The 19,553-nt window shown below is 52.9% G+C and overlaps 2 protein-coding genes across 4 annotated transcripts; both read right to left on the bottom strand.

The window, feature by feature from the left end:
• Positions 1–294: 294 nt before the first annotated feature.
• On the bottom strand, positions 295–8,486 carry LOC128818663 (peptidase inhibitor 16-like). Of its 3 annotated transcripts, XM_053998201.1 has the most exons (5): positions 8,268–8,486; positions 5,599–5,817; positions 5,232–5,341; positions 4,358–4,446; positions 295–1,959 (listed from the first exon to the last, which is right to left on the bottom strand). In XM_053998201.1, exons 1-5 carry the CDS (start codon positions 8,418–8,420, stop codon positions 1,817–1,819), a joined length of 714 nt encoding a protein of 237 aa, XP_053854176.1. In that variant the 5' UTR covers positions 8,421–8,486; the 3' UTR covers positions 295–1,816. The 3 variants fall into 3 exon arrangements, 2 of the variants coding, with proteins under 2 accessions (XP_053854176.1, XP_053854175.1); XR_008440528.1 differs by lacking the exons at positions 4,358–4,446; positions 5,232–5,341; positions 5,599–5,817; positions 8,268–8,486 and adding an exon at positions 2,316–3,133 and having other exon boundaries at positions 295–1,416; positions 1,450–1,959; XM_053998200.1 differs by lacking the exons at positions 4,358–4,446; positions 5,232–5,341; positions 5,599–5,817; positions 8,268–8,486 and adding an exon at positions 2,316–3,133.
• A 6,179-nt stretch (positions 8,487–14,665) lies between these two features.
• On the bottom strand, positions 14,666–18,001 carry LOC128818501 (peptidase inhibitor 16-like). Its single transcript, XM_053997896.1, has 3 exons — positions 16,866–18,001; positions 15,411–15,623; positions 14,666–14,779 (listed from the first exon to the last, which is right to left on the bottom strand). The coding sequence occupies exons 1-3, from the start codon at positions 17,016–17,018 to the stop codon at positions 14,666–14,668; spliced, it is 480 nt and encodes a 159-aa protein (XP_053853871.1). The 5' UTR covers positions 17,019–18,001.
• Positions 18,002–19,553: the final 1,552 nt, after the last annotated feature.

Here is a 19,553-nt window from a genome sequence, read left to right as displayed (position 1 = left end):
GCAAAAGGCAAAGTCAGATACCAGAATCACTCCAGTCCTGATTCTGCCTCTCGAGGCCCTTTTCCCCTATGCTGCTCCCAGAAGGATGTTCTGAGGCGATAGTGCTGCAAAAAACCAGAATCTGGGGACGTACACTTGTATTTAACTTTTTTCTGTGCCGCAGAGATGAAATTGTGTGAGAGGCTTGTGCTGGGCTTCCTAAAGCAGAGAACCAGATGTGCTCCAGCCACAGTTTTTATTTCTTTTTTTTTTTTTTTTTTTTTTTTTTTTTGCTCTTAGCTCTTTTTCCCTTGCTTTCCTTGTCCAAGAATTCCTGGTGGGGACACATTTTTACTTTACACTCAGCTGGATGCTCAAGAAAAATTCCCTGCGTCATCTGCAATCCCCATGGCCTCCTGCTGCTTTTACACAGGTTTAAAAACATTAAGTTACACCCTTACAAAAAGCAGCACATGGATGCTTTTGGAAAGCCAAAAAACCCCTTCAGGACCCACAGAAGTCATGTTGTCTTTTAGCAACTCTATGTAAGCACATAATTAAGGGCATTTTACAGGTATAATAAGTAGCTCCCAGGTGTCCAGATCCCCCAGAGAGAGAGTGAACAGACTTTCACAACAGGATTTATTCAGTGCATGCTCTGGGGATGCACAGGACAGAGCAGTAGTGGAGGAAATGAATAATGGCCTTCAGGTCATCCTCCACCTCCTCTGTAGAAATGAAAGGGTGCAATGACCAGAGAAGGGGCTGTATCTCCCTGTTATCTTCCTTCCACCTGTCTGCAAAGCTTGTCACATATTTAACACACCTGACTGGGAATCCTCAGGTGAAGGGAGGAGAGACGTGGGGTAACAAAACACGGTGGCCCAGACAATGCCAGTGGTCCCAGGAGCCACCAAAAACCTCTAACAAGGTCACTTGTATCTCTGGAGCTCAGATTGTACCAATGCATGTGGGGACTTGTCCTCCTTGACCACACACACACAGATTACATGTCAAGAGGAATCTGTATCTAAATTCAAATACACTAAAATTATGCAAAGAACGAAGCCATGCAGGGAAAAGCTACATGGAGGAGCTGGTGGCCTCTCACAGCTCTGAAGGTTTCTCTTCTGTGCGTGCACAGGTGCAGGCACATGCGTAAAATAAATCTGTGGCTTGGGAGGAGGCAAGGGCTGCAGAGTGTGAGGAGGAGAGGGGGGAACAGCTGGGCAGTACTGGCCAGAGCTCCACCAGAACCAGGAGGAAACTGAAATCCTCAAAACAGCCACTATTTGGACAAGAAGGGAAAGAGGTAAAACTTGTCCAAAATTGAGATGGACACATTGGGAAGGAAAAGAGAATTTCTGCTGGAAAAAAACACCAAAGCCAACCACCATGTCTCATCTACAAACTCCAAAGCCAACCACCATGTCTCATCTACAAACACCAAAGCCAACCACCATGTCTCACTGTCCCCAGGTCACCCTGCTGTCCCCAGGGTCAGGCTGTGGCGGGGCCTGCCGGCCACACGGGCAGGTGGGTGGGAGAGCTCAACACTTCCAGCCTGGAAATGGAACAGAAGCCAGGAAAAAGGAGAAGCATCCAAGGTCACCAGCATTATGGCAAACACCCTCCTGCCCTCAGGTCTCCTCAGGAAGGGAACAAAGTTCCCCAGCACTGTTGGCTGCCCTTGGCTCGCCGGGGCTGCAGCAGAGGAGGCAGCGTAAGGAGGGAGCGTGTGAATTGTCCAAGGAGTCTCCTGAGCCTACCAGGGCTGTGGACAACCAGCGCTGACAAAAGCCTTGGTGAGGGGTGCAGGGAAGCTGAGGAAGACCCTTCAGAGCAGAAGGCCCAGCAGGATGGCACTGGGGAGGAGGAAGAGCGAAAGGCCCAAGCAGGTACTGGGGGCTCCTCCTTTGGGTGGATCCACACTTGTCTGGTCTGAGTTTGTCTCCAGTTCTTCTGTGTCCAGGGCACCTGCTGGAAGAAGAGAGGAAAATGTGGAGTTAGAGGGGAAGATCTGGCAGAAGAGAAGCTCCCACTCATGCAGGTGTGCCATGACGTGCCCCGAGGCTCCGTGAGGCAGCAGAGCTCTGGTCCAGGGAAGCTGTGCGTTAGTGGGAGCAGGCTGTGAACGGGACCATGCTTCAGAGATGAGACATCCAACCAGCCCCTCAGGGTTAGAGCAAAGAGTGAGGAAAAGGCTTGGTGCCACATACAAGAGGAGGATCCAAAGGACCAGTCTGACACTGCTCCTCCCAAGCCCTCTCCATGCTGCTTGGGGATCCCTGAATGTCCAAGTGTCCATGCCAGGACAAACTCCACGGTTGCCTTACCTGAGAGGGAGGTCTGGAAATGGGGGCTCGGCCCTTTTTTGTCTTTGGAGGATGATGTTAAGTGCAAGAACGTGGGCTCTTCAGGGCTGAGGACCACTGACTTGGAGGGGGTTATGAGCTCAGCTCTATTGAAACCTAGCTTCATCTCTGGAACAGCTTGGCTGAGGGATGGAGATGGACTGGGAAAGGCTGATTTCTCTTTCCCATGCTCTTTGACACTTTTCTTTATTTCTGGGACTGATCTGGGGCTGAAGGCTGTGCCCATGCTTTCTAATAAGGCTGGATCCTCTGTAGTGAAGGAGCTAAGAGGCTCTCCAGTGTCTGCCTCTGGAGATACTTTATAATCTGGGTCTAAGGTGGGCTCAAAGGAAAGAGTGATCCCGGTTGCCTCAGTAGGATCAGGTCTTTCTGGTTCTGGCTTTGTGGCTGTGTCAGTTTTCAGCTGTGTCTTTGCTGTTGTGGCAGGTGCCAGTGTTGTAGCAGGAGGTGTTGGCTTGGCTGTAGTGGTGGTAGATGTTGGTGTGGTGGGTGTTGGTTTGGCTGTGGCTGTAGCAAGTTTTGGCTTAGCTACAGTTGGGGTGGATTTTGGTGTGGTGGGTGTTGGCTTGGCCATAGTTGTGGTTGGCTTTGGCTTGGCTGTAGAGGTGGTTGTGGTGGGGTTTGGTGTGGTGGGTGTTGGTTTGGTGGTGGTTGTAGTAGGGTTTGGTTTGGTGGTGGTGGTGGTGGTTGTGGTGGGGTTTGGTTTGGGGGTGGTGGTGATGGGTTTTGGTGTGGTGGGGTTTGGTTTGGTGGTGGTGGTGGTGGGGTTTGGTTTGGTGGTGGTGGTGGTGGTGGGGTCTGGTGTGGAGGCTGTTGGTTTGCTGGTGGTGTTTGTTGTGTTGGGTTTCAGGGGGGTGGGCGTTGTCTTGAGGGTAGTGCTGGTTGTTGGCTTAGTGGCGGTGGTTGTTAGGGTGGGTTTTGGGGTGGTGGGTATTGGCTTGGCCATAGTTGTGGTGGGCTTTGGCTTGGCTGCAGTGCTGGTGGCTGCTGGCATGGTGGATTTTGGCTTGGCCATGGCTGTGGTGGCTGCTGGCGTTGTGGGTTTTGGCCTGGCTGGGGTTGTTGGGAGCGTGCTGGCAGATTTTGGCTTGGCTGTGCTGAAGGATGCCTGTGCTGGGGCTTTGGGCTTGGCTGTGGTTGGGAGCGTGGCTGTGGGTGGTGGCTTGGCTGTGGTTGTGGTTGGAAGTGTGCTTGTAGGTTTTGGCTTGGCTGTGGTAGACACTGGTTTTGTGGGTTCAGATTTGGCTGTGGTAGACGCTGGTGTGGGTTCAGGTTTTGCTGTAGTGTGTACTGGTCTTGGTGCTGGTTTGGCTGTGGTAGACACTGGTGTGGGTTCTGGTTCAGCTGTGGTGTGAACTGGTGATATGGGTTCTGGTTTGGCTGTGGCTGTGGGCTCTGGTTTGGCTGTGGTTTCAGGTCGGGCTGTGGGCTCTGGTTTGGCTGTGGGCTCTGGTTTGGCTGTGGTTTCAGGTTGGGCTGTGGGCTCTGGTTTGGCTGTGGCTGTGGGCTCTGGTTTGGCTGTGGCTGTGGGCTCTGGTTTGGCTGTGGCTGGGGTGGATGGCCTTGCCTTTGTTGTCACAGAGGCCGGAGTGGTCTCTTCTACAACGAGTTCTGGTGAGAGATGAAAAGTGCTGTGGGTTAGGGCTGGCTCAGCTGACCTCAGTGGATCCCCTGCACTGAGCAGGACCAGCAGAAACCAACAAGGGGCTGAAACAGCAGCCAACCCCTCTCAGGTCACTCTGGGCCATCCCCCACTCTGGGGCTCCCAACCTGGAGACATCTCATGTCCCTCACAACCTCCTGCCCCACAAGGGGCAAAAACCGCTGCCTAAAGGGGTACAGGCTCCTCCTTATGTTAAGACAGTTGTCCTGTCTCATGGTCCAGCCCTGGAGCTGCAGTTCAAGGGCTTCCTGACAGCTCCACGAGGGTTCAGAGCTCAGACCCAGCCCGGGGTCTCAGTCCCAACAGCCTCTCCAGGGGCTCTGTGGCTCTGCTCACTCACCACACAGGTTGTTCACACAGACTGTGTCCACGGGGCACATTTCACACGAGGGTCCTTCCATGTAGGGCTTTTTGCCTTTCATGTTACCCCTGGAAGCAGAAAATGCCAAGATAAAGAAGGCGTGAGGAAAGGGGAAACACCCATCCCAGAGAGGGGGCTGATTCAGCTGGCATATCCCAGCCAAGGCAAAACCTGGGATTAATGTAGAAAACAGGTCTTGGTCTCCTGCCACGGCCTGTCAGGGCCATTTAATCACCAGCATGACCCCAAGGCAGCTAAAGCCAGGGCAGACAACTCCATGGAGCAGATCCCTCACCCCCCTCAGAACAGAGCAGGGGATGGATATTGGGACAGGGAATACTTGTCTCACTTCTGCTCCAGACCCCAGGAAGGTCTGCAGCCACTGGCCGCTCTTGGTGCTCTCAGCAGCTCCAAGCAAGCAGTGCCAAGGCTGGTCCCAGTGCTGGGAAGGAGGTACCCAGCTCTGCTCCCACGTCCAACCCTTCCTGCTGCTCAAAATGGCTTCTCCACCCCAGGTGACAGCTGCTGCTGACAGGGAAGAACAAGGCCCAGGGCAGGGAGGTGTTTGTACCCTCAGTTACTGCCACCTCAGCCTTGAGCAGCTCTCAGGGAAGGTCCCTCCCTGGCTGTGTTCCAGGAGCTGAACCAGCACTCAGCAGTCACAATCACAGGCCAGGATCTCCAGACAACCCTTCCTTAGTCTGGGACCAACCCAAGATAACAGAAGCATTATTTGGAACTTCTATTTCTGACCAAGGACAAACCCTACTGTGACATAAGGGCTGAAGCCAGGGTATTTCCAGCACAGAAACCCCACTGAGATGCACCAATCCATGCAGGGCCTGGGACTTACGGGGGATAATAGTTGCAAACAAGCAGGTGCATGTTCTCTGTTTCGATTCCATCAATCTTCTCACAAAAATGTGCCCCGCAGCCAATCTGATGTGTGCTTGACCAGACCACCTAAGGCAAAAATCCAGGGTGGAGGTGAAGAGATTGGGTGAAGGCAACTTGTCCCCTGGCCTTAAAGGCTGCTCCAAAGACATCCTCATCCCACAGAGTATGCCACAGTTCCCACATCCCCATGTTGCTTTGGCATCCACCACCATCTCTGCTCCTACCCAAGCTGCAAAGAAACACTCAGACTTCATCTCTCTGTCTGAGAAAATCTGGCACCCAGCTCTGCTGAGCAGCCACCCCTCCACCCCAGCAGCTGGTACCTGGGTGTAGTGGCCACACATCTGCCCGGGGACACACGTGGATGTTGTCAAGTTGTAGAATTTCTCCTCCCCGTTCCAATCTTCCACGGCAAATTCTAGTTCCAGGGTTGGGGCCATGGCAAAGAGGTTTTCTCCCCGTCGGCCCCTCTCCTTGTTGTGGTCCCAGATGCACTTCTCTGCATAGGATTGAGCAAGGGCCTCCAGCTCCTTGTCCCAGGTCTAAAAGGAGCTTGGTGTCAGCACACAGAGAGGGACACTGGGCTCTCCAACAGGAACAAGGCACTCACCAAGGACCCCTGCACTGTCTGGCTGCAGTTTCCCCATTCATGAGGAAAATTCAAACCCCTACCCAACACGGTCCTCAGAAGAGGGGAGCTCCATGGTCAGTCCTAGCACAAACTGAACTTTGGCTTATGGGTCAAACAGGAGAAGGTCAGGGCACCAGCTCAACTCTCACAACCTCTCCTGGAGCTCATCTAACACCATCATGGAGCATCCTCAACTCAGCATGGAGAAACCATGAAGTCATGGAGGAAGAAGGAAACCCACTGTGGGTCACGCCAGAGGGGTCTGGGGCCATCCCTCCTCGCCCAGGGTGGGGATAGGAGGGGAATGGGACACATCTCTCCTGGCAGCTGAACAAAGCCTGGGAGCACAGGCTCCTGGGAAGCATCATCTGTTTGCCTGGAACCGAGACGTGGCTGCCTGGCTGCTGGCCAGGAGCCCCCTCTGGAGCGGCAGCGGCCCCGCCACCAGCTGAGCCCCCGGCCACAGGGATGTGCAGGAGGAGAACGAGGAGGAGGAAAAGGTGGAGAGCTTTTCTCACAGGCATGCATCTGGGAATCCTGCACTGCAGCTGTTTGGACCATCCTTGATGGAGAGAGCGGCTTGGCTCTGGAAGGCAGCCCTGCAAACAGGGGTCCTGAGGGAACACCTTCCTGGACAGAACCAGGGCTGCATCCAAAAGGTGCCAGACAGGAGGGCATGTCACCATTGGGGTGTCGAGGGGATGAGGACAGGCCTGAAGGCACCTGGATGGGACACAGGGTGTTGGTTCACCTCCCACCATGGCCCCAAGCCACGCTGACAGAGATCTGGAGACCCAATTTGGGGAGCACACACCCCTCTCCCTCTGACACAGAGCTGGGCTCCATAAACGGGGGACTCACACCTGCAGATTTGCCTCATTAATAAAGTGGCTTTAGGATACAGATTCCCCTCCTTCAACTAAATATTTCCAGAGCAACCAGCCCCATGTCCCAAAAGGAAGCATGGAGTGACCTCAGCCAGGCACAGTGCCACGGCAGCAGGTGAACCCAGAGGCAAACTCAGCCCAAACAAAGGTCCCAGGAGGGAGACGAGGACGGTGTTCTCATGGAAAACCTCTACTGAGGAATCGTCAGGGCTGCTGTGAGCTAAACATTTGCTGGGCTACAAATTGAAAAAGCCTTTGTCCCCAGACAACGAGCAGGTCCTGTGTGTTCAAGCAGGAGCAGAAGCTGCAGAAGGAGCATCTCAAAGCACAGGGGCTGCAATCAAAGATTCAGCTAGGAGCAGCCCCCACAGGTTTGGAATTGACTTAAGGACCCTGAGAGATCATTTCCCTCAGGCTTTCTCTAAGCCTTTGGCTCCAAAGCCCTGATACTCTGAGTTTGCTGTGCCTGGTGGGTTTGATGGGATCATGGTGCTGAGGGTTCTGGCTCTGTCCCCTTTGATTCTGCAGTCACTGGTCAGGCCTTCTCTCCCTGAGTTTAACTTTTTGCTTCTTCTGATTGTTAAGCTCTCATTTACCAACCCAAAAAGGTTTTAGTCATTCTGGGCAACTTCCGGGCCAGGCAGGGAGGTGTCCTCCAAGCACACTGTGACCCAAAGAGGAAAGGACTCCAACTCTCCATGATAAACAATTATCCTTCTCTGTGTGGTTTGCAAACAGTGAGGAAAAATCACATGTGGTGCAAGATAAAACTTCATAGCCAAATTCTAATCAAATCAAGAGTCTGAACAAGACAGAAAGCAGCAGCAGCAGCACCAAGCTTGTTTTTGGTCCTACTACAGGTTCCACTGATGACCTGTAGTAGGTTTGATTGACTTGATTTCCCCAAGCAAAATAGGGGATCCCACATCTCCAAGACACCAAGTCATGGCGAGGATTAGGAGTGTGATGAGCCCAAATAACTAAAACACCTTGACTGACAAGCTGACATTCCCTCCAACACATAAAAGTACCTTCACCTGCAAAGGCAAATACAGAGCACTGTGTGGTGTCCCACACAGCAAGATTCCCCCAACACCTCTTGGTAATGACCATGACAAAGTCTCCAGGTCATGGCACCTGCCCATGGCAGGGTCTCACCTGCCCTTCCTGCCATCACAGGGAGCTCCAGCAGGCACTCATGTGAGTGACAGCTGCATCACTCTCATGGAACAGCATCTGGGGACTCACATCACACTTAGGAACTTCTAGAACATGATCAAAGACAACTCCAAAGGTAAAGGAAACTCTTCTCTTTAGAGGCAGTTTAGGGAACCCCTCCATTAACACCTGCTTGTAACCCTACATGAGAATTGCTCTGCCTCCCCTAAGGAACACCCCGATCCCTCCTCGCATTAAGATTGAGCCTTGGACCACAAAAACACCCCAATATTCCTCTGTAATAAAAGCCACTCACCATCTTCATCATAGCCTTGGCAGGAGGAGAGACCTGGGAGCGATATTTATTATGCTCATCCAAGATGATCTTCTTTTCTTCATCACTCAGGGACCAGCTCAGCTCCAGCACTGAGAGCACCAGCAGAACGGGAGGAAGACCTGAGCTCAGCATCGTGCAGGCAGCTTCTGCTCTCAGCAGCCCACGGCTCTGGCAGTCAGATTTAAAGCACCTCCCAAAAGCAAGGAACACCCAACAGCTTGAAGATTGGGGAGGAAATATATTTATTAGAGTTTTGGAGCCATGCAGAACACACCCATCTCACATATCGGCCTTGATGGAGAGGCAGCAGTGCCAACAAACATGCAGGGTCCTCTCCCTGGGACAGACCCTGTGCCTGAATCCCAATCCCTGGACTGGCATTCTTCATCCAAGCCTGTGCTGCTCCAAACCTCAGCCATCCCCTGAACCCTCAGTTACGGGTCCTCTCTTCCACCTCCTGTTCCATTTCTTCTAATCTATAACAATAATCCCACAGCAATTAACACAGCCCTGTTTTCACACGGGTCTTCCCCCGTGCCTGGAATGCAGCTGCCTTAGAAACAAAGGCAGCAAGATGCAATTGCTGAGAGCAGTTTGCAGCACAGCAACTCCCCAGACAGAGTCAGAGCCACCTCGGCCAGCCCCGTGTCTGTGTTGGGGGGACAGCATTTGGCAGCTGAGGAACAGCCCCTGGGCTGCCCAGCCTGCTGGGATCAGGGGCAAGCAGAGGGTTGATGCCTCTTCCCTGAACCATCAGGAGAAGGGGGAACAGAAGAGGAAGAACAGGGTACAGAGTTGAAATTGCCCTAAACAGGAGAGTTGGGAATCTGTGGCTGCCCTCAGGGCTGGCTGCGATAACCAAACCATGGCTCTGCGGGGACAGGCTGTGCTCCCTCCCGCAGACACCTGGAGGGCTCAACATCCGTGTCCTGCAGCCCCCGCGCCGGAGCCGGTCTGGCCGAGCCCCCCGGGCTGCTCCAGCCTCGGCTCCCCATCTGCGATTGTGCAACCGCCCGGCCCGGCTCCAGGAGCTCCGCTGGGATCACAGCCTGTTAGAGAGGATCAGCGGGTGGGCAGCTCTGGAGAGCGGAGCCAAGTTAATCACACGCTGCCGGCTTTGCCTCCCCCCTCCCCTCCCCTCTCCCCAGGCAATGCTTTGTCGGTTTTCCTTTGGTTTTGGACCACACGGATCACTTCTCTCACCACAACAGCTCTCCTACTGCCCCCCAGATCTCTTAACTCTGTGTATTACCTTGTCCTTCACTAACTCTGGGGTCAGCCATGCCCTCAATTGTCCAACAATTCCTGCAAGTGGGGTCTGAGGCCAAGATCTCACTAGGTCTTCAACTCAGATGGTCAAACTAGAGATTCCCACGTATTGCTAAGGTAAATCTGTTTCTTGATGGAGACACCTCAACACATTTGCTGTTGGATCTCTGGAGACCTGAAGAAACATCTAGCAAACATCAACATGGGCTGCAGCTCCTGCTGGCCAGCTCACCGTGGCCTGGCTTACATGGAACAAGGCAGTGCTGAGAATTTTAGAGCCATGGAATGGTTTGGGTTGGGAAGAACCTGAGAGCTCATCTCATTCCAACCCCTCTGCCATGAGCAGGGACACCTTCCACTAGACCAGTACAGGCGCTGGTCTCTCCAAAGGCGATGTGGAGATGCAGGGCCAAGTTGCCCATAGCCCCTGGCACTACAGCACCCTGGCTGAGCCCTGCAGGAGATAGTGTGGCAGCAACGATGAAGGAAAATGGGATGCACAGAGCTTGTGGGGAAGAGCAAACAGCCCTGGAGGAGTCATCACCAGGGCATGTGGCTCATGGGGAAACGTGAGTAAGAGCTGATGCCTTTGGCAAGTGCAGGGCGGCTGCCAAAGGGGTGCAGGGCCATTTCTCAACTCCCAACCTGCTCTGACGGCTCCTTCTGGAGCCAATGTCTAAAGCATCAAGATTAGCAGTGCAAGGTCCAAGCCCCACCCTGGAGCTGACACTCGTGTCCAGCCGGCATTAGGTAAGTGTGTGTGGAATGCAGCTTTCCTTCTGCTCTCTCAAGGAACAGCCCCATCCCCACACCCCGGGGAGCAGCAGCCACTGCACGGGGACAGGAGCCACACACCGACACCTGACAGGCTCTGCTGGCTCCAGAGAGGCCCCATGCTGCAGCACACAAGTGACCAAGCCTGGGCTTCTACTGACTCACGTCTCGAGGGTCTCCAGCAGGGCTGGCCGGTGTCTACAAGGCTCCTGCACGGGTGTGGGAGTAACAGGATCTCTTTTCTCCCTACTCGCCCGGATTTATGAGCTCTGGAGGAGTTTATTGTCTTCCACACTATTCATTCATCCATTCTATTATTTAAAAATGCTGGGATGCAACTGTTGACTGGGAATCCCTCTGAGCTGGGCAGGGTGAGAGTGGGGTATTGTCCAAACCAGTACAGTGAGTGCCCAGGAGAGCTGAGGTGAGGGAGGCCACGGTTAGACACCCTCTCTGTGACTCATCTGATTGTGTCTGTCACCACAATGCCTCAACTGCTGCAGGAACAGCCCCATTCCCACCCAATTCCACCTCAGCAGGTCACTAGGAACACCAGACTCTCTAGGGAGGTCCCAGCTTCCTGCAGCCTTTCCAAGGATCTGTGAAACTGGAGCTCAAGATGAGGAAAATGACCAGGGCTCACTTGCAGTTCTTTGGCCAAGGTATCAAAACCTCCCCTTGGTCATCCCAGTTTTGCCATTGTGGGTTTCCCACCCTGACAATGCAGAAGGTGTGAGCACCACTCCCCTCTGGCAGCTGAAGACAGGAGCTACTCTGGAAGCCGTGCTGCAGACTGGGGCGTGGTAGATTTGGCCAAAATAGATTCCTTACCACCAGAAGAACTGCCCTCCTGTTTTAGTTTTGCAGATGGTTTCAATGGCCTTGAAGGGCAAAACCTTTTAGCAAAAAGCAACCAGGAAGCAAGATCAAGAAAGGTGGGTCCTCCCCAGACCCACACAGGACATCGTGGAATGAGAGCATTTTCAACCCAAACACTCTGAGGGAATATTTGGAAGCTGGATGGAACTGCCAGCAGCATACCCCCAAATGCAAATGACTGTGTGGGCAGGCTCAGCCCCGCTGTCCCGGGGAGCAGGGCAAGAGGAAAGCGGATTTCCTTCTGGGTTGGAGTTTTCTGCTGCAAGGATCTCTATAAATAGGTCCTTGCACAACAGCCACAAGTCAAAACCTTCAGGAAAACAAAACCCAAGAGTTTTCACAAGGTTCACAGCCCCACACCAGTGATAAAACATTTCAATCCTGGAATTCTGTTGGTGGCTGATAATCAGCAGCACCGCTGTGCCTCGATGGCTCTCAGCAGGGTGGGGGATCCAGCGCTGCAAAAAATCAGGGTTTGCCCGAGTGCCCTGATCTCGCTGGGAGGAGAAATGTTTTTCTGCTCTTGGTAGTGTTTCTAGGGAATGCCCAGAAACACTAATGGGAATTAGGGAATGCCTCACTGTCCTTCACGCAGATGCAAAAGCAGATGAGGACCTGAAATGCTCTCCCAGCTCCGAGCCCTCTCCCCTCACACGGCTGAGGAGCAGCCTCTGGGGCTGCATTTTTTTCATCTGTCCATAAGGCAGGGAGGGATTTCTCCCCCAAAGGCAGCTCGGCAGCAGGAGCTCAGCCTGCCCCCAGAGCGTGCAGCAGCCACGGCACCTGGGCACGAGGCTATTTTAAATCTGATTCTTAACTACATCGGAAGCTGGCAATGAAATAAAGCTCTGAACTGTGGGCAGGGCTGAGCTGCCCAGTTCTCAGCGGTGCCTCTCCCAGTGCCATCTGCTGGTCACCTCCTGGCTGGGCTGGACTGGCCAGGGACCTCAGAACAGTCTGCAGACAGCTGGGCTCCTGCAGGACAGCTGGTGCTGCCAGGCAGCAGAGCCACCAGTGATCTGTAACAGCATCACCTGTATCTCTGGAGCTCAGATCTTACCAACACATGCAGGGATTTGCTCTCCCTGACCACACACACACAAGTTACACATCAAGCAGGATCTGTATTTAAATTCAGATACACTGAAATTATGCAAAGAATTAAGCCATGCAGGGAAAAGCTACATAAATGAACTCATGGCTTCTCTCAGCTCTGAAGGTTTCTCTTCTGTGCGTGCACACAGGTGCAGGCACACACATAAAATAAATCTGTGGCATTGGAGTGACTGAGGAATGGGACATGTGCCAGCAATAGAGAGGGAGGAGGAGAGAGGGAGGCCTTAACGGCTGCAGACTGTGAGGAGGAGAGGTGTGAATATGATGTGGAGAGGGGGGAACAGCTGGGCAGTACTGGCCAGAGCTCCACCAGAACCAGGAGGAAACCGAAATCCTCAAATACCCACTCTATTTGGACAAGGTAGGAAAGAGATAAAATATGTCCAAAACTGAAAGAAACACATTTGTAGGGAAAAGAGCATTTCTATGGGAAACTCCTCCTGGCAAACTCCAAAGCCAACCGCCATGTCTCATCTACAAACACCAAAGCCAACCACCATGTCTCACTGTCCCCAGGTCACCCTGCTGTCCCCAGGGTCAGGCTGTGGCGGGGCCTGCCGGCCACACGGGCAGATGGGTGGGAGAGCTCAACACTTCCAGCCTGGAAATGGAACAGAAGCCGGGAAAAAGGAGAAGCATCCAAGGTCACCAGCATTATGGCAAACACCCTCCTGCCCTCAGGTCTCCTCAGGAAGGGAACAAAGTTCCCCAGCACTGTTGGCTGCCCTTGGCTCGCTGGGGCTGCAGCAGAGGAGGCAGCGTAAGGAGGGAGCATGTGAATTGTCCAAGGAGTCTCCTGAGCCTACCAGGGCTGTGGACAACCAGCGCTGACAAAAGCCTTGGTGAGGGGTGCAGGGACAGCTGAGGAAGACCCTTCAGAGCAGAAGGCCCAGCAGGATGGCACTGGGGAGGAGGAAGAGCGAAAGGCCCAAGCAGGTACTGGGGGCTCCTCCTTTGGGTGGATCCACACTTGTCTGGTCTGAGTTTGTCTCCAGTTCTTCTGTATCCAGGGCAGATATGGAAGGAAAAGAAGAAAAGATGAAGTTAGAGTAGAAGATCCTCTAAGCTAAGAGGCTCTCCATTGCCTGCCTCAACCTCTGGACATGGGTCTAACATGAGCTCAAAGGAAAGACTGAGCCTGGTTGTCTCAACAGGATCAGGTCTTTGTGCTCTGGCTGTGTGGTTGTGGCAGTTTTCAGTCGTGTCTTTGCTGTTGTGGCACATGCTGGTGTTGCAGCAGCAGATACTGGCTTAGCCAGAGTTGTGGTGGGTTTTGGCTTAGCCAGAGCTGTGATGAGTTTTGGTGTTGTGGGTTTTGGCCTGGCTGAGGTTGTTGTTGGGAGAGTGGTGGCAGGTTTTGGTTTGGCTCTTGTGATGGGTGAGAATATTGGGGGTTTGGGCTTGGCTGTGTTTGACAGTGTGGCTGTGGGTGGTGGCTTGGCTGCGATTGTGGTTGGAAGTGAGTTTTTGATGGTGGCTTGGCTGTGGTTATGTTGGCCTCTGATGCTGTGCGTTCTGGTTTGGCTGTGGCTGTGAATTTTGGCAGGGCTGTTAGGGTGAATGAAAGAGATGCAGAGATGAAAAGTGCCATGGGCTAGGGCTGGCTCAGCTGACCTCAGTGGATCCCCTGCACTGAGCAGGACCAGCAGAAACCAACAAGGGGCTGAAACAGCAGCCAACCCCTCTCAGGTCACTCTGGGCCATCCCCCACTCTGGGGCTCCCAACCTGGAGACATCTCATGTCCCTCACAACCTCCTGCCCCACAAGGGGCAAAAACCACTGCCTAAAGGGGTACAAGGCCCTTGTCCAATCCTCCTCATCTTGAGCCAGTTGACCTCTGTTAGGAGCAGCAATTGCTCCTGATGTCTCATGGTCCAGCCCTGGAGCTGCAGTTCAAGGGCTTCCTGACAGCTCCACGAGGGTTCAGAGCTCAGACCCAGCCCGGGGTCTCAGTCCCAACAGTCCCTCCATGGCCACACGTGGCTCCGCTCACTCACCACACAGGTTGTTCACACAGACTCTGCCCCTGGGACACATTTTACATGAGGGTCCTTCCTGGTAGGGCTTTTTGTCCTTTATATTACTCCTGGAAGCAGAAAATGCCAAGATAAAGAAGGCGTGAGGAAAGGGAAAACACCCATCCCAGAGAGGGGGCTGATTCAGCTGGCATATCCCAGCCAAAGCAAAACTTGGGATTAATGTAGAAAACAGGTCTTGGTCTCCTGCCACGGCCTGTCAGGGCCATTTAATCACCAGCATGACCCCAAGGCAGCTAACTTCATGGAGCAGAGTTACCTTCCTCAGAACAGAGCAGGGGATGGATATTGGGGCCTGGAACTTATGGAGGATAATAGCTGCAAACAAGCAGATGTGCGTTCTCTGTTCCGATTCCATGGATCTTCTTACAAAAACTGCTCCCACAGCCAATGCGAGTTGTTTCTGCCCAGACCACCTAAGGCAAAGACCAGGGTTGAAGGTGAGGGGACTGGGTGAAGGCAGTCTCACCCCTGGCCTTAAAGGCTGATCCAGTATCTTCCTCATCTTGCAGCATGTGTCCCAGATCCCCATCCCCATGTTGCTTTGGCATTCAGGATCTTCTCCCTTGCCCCCGTCTGAACCAACTTCCCAAGGTCATATATTCCAGTGCCACAGCTTTCCTACCATATAGTCCACCCAGGCAGAGCATCACCACCTCTGCTTTGGTCTTGGAACCATCCATCCATCCATCCATCCATCCATCCATCCATCCATCCATCCATCCATCCATCCATCCACTTACCACCACCATTGCTTCTCCTCCTTGCTCCCCCCCAAGCTGAGAAGGAACACTCAGACCTCATCCTTCTACCCAAGACAAGCAGGCACTGAGCTGGCACTGCTGAGCAGCCAAAAAAAGGGCTGCAGAGCTTCTTTCAAAAAAAGGTCTTCTCCAAAAGGCCATTCATGACTGACACCATGCCCAGATCTGCCTCTATCATGGTGAATCCCACCTGGTTCCCTGTCCTTTTGCAAAGATTTTGGGATGAGCTGGGGCAGTGGTACAGCTCCTGTCCCAACAGCCCCTCCACCCCAGCAGCTGCTACCTGGGTGTAGTTGTCACACGTCTGCCCGGGGACACAGGTGGATGTTGTCAAGTTGTAGAATTTCCTCTCCCCGTTCCATTCTTCAATGGCCAGTTCCACATCCAGGGTTGAAGCTGTAGCAAAGAGGTTTAACCTGCCTGGGCCCCCATTCTGGGTCCAGCTGCACTTCTCTGCATGCTCTTGAACATCAACCTCCAGCTCCTTGTCCCAGGTCTGAAAGGAGCTTGGTGTCAGCACACAGAGAGGGACACTGGGCTCTCCAACAGGAACAAGGCACTCACCAAGGACCCCTGCACTGTCTGGCTGCAGTTTCCCCATTCATGAGGAAAATTCAAACCCCTACCCAACATGGTCCTCAGGAGAGGGGAGCTCCGTGGTCAGTCCCAGCACAAGCCTTGGTTTATGGGTCAAACAGGAGAAGGTCAGGGCACCAGCTCAACTCTCACAACCTCTCCTGGAGCTCATCTAACACCATCATGGAGCATCCTCAACTCAGTGTGGAGAAACCATCACAGTGCTGAGGGTTCTGGCTCTGTCCCCTTTGATTCTGCAGTCATTGGTTAGGTCTCCTCTCCCTGAATTTTTGGCATTGTTTGGTTGTTAAACTCCCATTTACCAGCCCACAAAGGCTTTACTCATTCTGGGCAACTTCTGGGCCAGGCAGGGAAGTGTCCTCCACACACACTGTGACCCGAGAAGGAAAGGGCTCCAACTTTCCAGATAAACAGTTGTCCTCCTCCTCCCCATGATTTGCAAACAGTGAGGAAAAATCACATGTGGTGCAAGATAAAACTTCATAGCCAAGTTCTAATGAAATCAAGAGGCTGAGCCAGACAAAAAGCACCATCTCTAGAGCTCAGTTTTGTTCCTGCTGCAGCCACATATGATGTGGGACCTGACTTGATCTCCTCAAGCAAAACAGGGGATCCCTCACATCCAAGGCAGCCCTGCACAAAGCATGGGGAGGAGTAGGAGCATGATGGGCCCAAATAATTGACAGACTTGGCCGACACGTTTGAGGTTGATGCAGATACAGAGCACTGTGTGATGTCCCACACAGCAAGATTCCCCCAACACCTCTTGGTAATGACCATGACAAAGTCTCCAGGTCATGGCACCTGCCCATGGCAGGGTCTCACCTGCCCTTCCTGCCATCACAGGGAGCTCCAGCAGGCACTCATGTGAGTGACAGCTGCATCACTCTCATGGAACAGCATCTGGGGACTCACAGCACACTTAGGAACTTCTAGAACATGATCAAAGACAACTCCAAAGGTAAAGGAAACTCTTCTCTTTAGAGGCAGTTTAGGGAACCCCTCCATTAACACCTGCTTGTAACCCTACATGAGAATTGCTCTGCCTCCCCTAAGGAACACCCCGATCCCTCCTCGCATTAAGATTGAGCCTTGGACCACAAAAACACCCCAATATTCCTCTGTAATAAAAGCCACTCACCATCTTCATCATAGCCTTGGCAGGAGGAGAGACCTGGGAGCGATATTTATTATGCTCATCCAAGATGATCTTCTTTTCTTCATCACTCAGGGACCAGCTCAGCTCCAGCACTGAGAGCACCAGCAGAACGGGAGGAAGACCTGAGCTCAGCATCGTGCAGGCAGCTTCTGCTCTCAGCAGCCCACAGCTCTGGCAGTCAGATTTAAAGCACCTCCCAAGAGCCAGGAACACCCAACAGCTTGAAGATTGGGGAGGAAATATATTTATTAGAGTTTTGAAGCCACGTGGGACACACCCGTGTCACATATCAGCCTTGATGGAGAGGCTGCACTGGGGCTGGTGCCAACAAACATGCACGGTCACTCCCCATGCCTGAATCCCAATCCCTGGATTGGCATTCTTCATCCAAGCCTCTGCTGCACCAAACCTCAGAAGAAGTTGGATAAGACTGGACCAAATACTGATCCCTGGGGAATGCCACTGACTACAGGCCTCCAGCTGCATTCTGCTCTGCTCACGACCCTCTGAGCTCAGCCATTGAGCCAGTTTTTGATCCACCTCAGTGTCCATTCATCCAACTCACATTTCCTGAGCTTGTCCATGGGGATGTTACAGGACACAGTGTCAAAAACCTTGCTGAAGTCAAGGTAGACACCACCCACTGCTCTCTTCTCATCAACCCCTCCTGCCATGCCATCATAGAGGGCATCAGATTGGTCAAGCAGGATTTCTTCTTGGTGAATCCATGCTGACCACTCCCAATAACCTTCTTTACTTTCAGGTGCTTGGTGATGATCTTCAGAATGAGCTGTTCTATCACATTTCCAGGGATGAAGGCTGGCTGGCTGGGAGTTTCCCAGATCTTCCTTCTGGCCCTTTCTGAAGGCTGGACTTAACACTGGCTTTTCTCCAATTATTGGGCACCTCTCTCATTCTCCAGGGTTTTTAAAAGATGATCAAGAATGGCTAAGCAACAACCCCGGCCAGCTCCCTCAGCACCTGTGGGTGCATCCCACCAAGGATTTATGGGTGTTAAGTCTGCCTGGCTGATCTCTCTCAACTTTCTGTGACCAAGGGGAAGCTTTCCTTTCTCCATCCTTCATCTCTTACTTCCAATGTCTGGGATTCCTGAGGGCTGCTCTCAGCAGTAAAGCCTGAGGCAAATAAGATGTTGAGTAATTTCACCTTCTCTGTGCCCAGGACACCTACTGGATTCAGCAGCAGCCCCACATTTTCCCTAATCTTCCTTTTGCTGCTTATGTACTTGGAGAAGCCCTTCTTGTTGTTCTTGATATCCCTTGCCAGACTCAATTCCAAGTGGACTGCACCCTTCCTTGTTGCATCCCTGCATACCCCAAAGATGTTCCTGTAGATCTCTCACGTGCCTGTCCCTTTTTCAACATCCCATAAATGTCTTTCTTCCATTTGAGAATTGCTAGAACCTCACTGCTCTTCCATGCAGGTCTCCTGTCCTCTTTGCTTGATTTCTGGATCATGGGGATACACTGGTCTTGAGTCTGGATGCTTGAATATTGACCAGCTTTTTTGGGCCTCCTTCCCTTCTAGAGCCCTATTCCATGGGATTCCTCTAAGTAGGTCTTTGGAAAGCTTGAACTGGCTCTCTGGAAAATCAGGGTTCTAGCCCTGCTACTGCTTTGCTTCCCACACAAGATCCTGAGTTTCACCATAACAAGGGTCACTACAGGCAAGGCTTTCCCCAACCTTCCCATCTTCAACCAGTCCCTCCTGGTTTGGCAGTACAAAACAGAAACACACTTCTCCTCCTTGGCTCCTCCACCACTTGTATCAAAAAGTTGTTTTCAATGACCTGCAGGAACTTCCTGGACTTCCAGTCTGTGCAGGGCTGTGCTGTCTCTCCAATAAATATCAGGATGATTGAAGTTCTCCAGGAGAACCAGGACCTTTGACCATGAGGCTACTTCCAGCTGCCCATAGAAAACTTCATCAGCTTTCTCCTCCTCACAGGTGCCCTTTAGTAAATCCCCACCACAGTGTCACCCACAATCTATAACAATAATCCCACAGCAATTGACACAGCCCTGTTTTCACACGGGTCTTCCCCCGTGCCTGGAATGCAGCTGCCTTAGAAACAAAGGCAGCAAGATGCAATTGCTGAGAGCAGTTTGCAGCACAGCAACTCCCCAGACAGAGTCAGAGCCACCTCAGCCAGCCCCGTGTCTGTGTTGGGGGGACAGCGTTTGGCAGCTGAGGAACAGCCCCTGGGCTGCCCAGCCTGCTGGGATCAGGGGCAAGCAGAGAGTTGATGCCTCTTCCCTGAACCATCAGGAGAAGGGGGAACAGAAGAGGAAGAACAGGGTACAGAGCTGAAGTTGCCCTAAACAGGAGAGCTGGGAGTCTGTGGCTGCCCTCAGGGCTGGCTGGAACAACCAAACCATCAGCTCTGCAGGGATAGGATATGTGGATTGCAGCTTTTCTTCTGCTCTCTCAAGAACAGCCCCATCCCCACACCCCGGGGAGCAGCAGCCACTGCACGGGGACAGGAGCCACACACCGACACCTGACAGGCTCTGCTGGCTCCAGAGAGGCCCCACGCTGCAGCACACAAGTGACCAAGCCTGGGCTTCTACTGACTCACATCTCGAGGGTCTCCAGCAGGGCTGGCCGGTGTCTACAAGGCTCCTGCACGGGTGTGGGAGTAACAGGATC

Source organism: Vidua macroura, chromosome 24, assembly GCF_024509145.1.
Source record: "Vidua macroura isolate BioBank_ID:100142 chromosome 24, ASM2450914v1, whole genome shotgun sequence".
Taxonomy (NCBI): domain Eukaryota; kingdom Metazoa; phylum Chordata; class Aves; order Passeriformes; family Viduidae; genus Vidua; species Vidua macroura.
The sequence above is the reverse complement of the archived record's forward strand: the minus strand, read 5'-3'. Positions and strand labels throughout refer to the sequence as shown.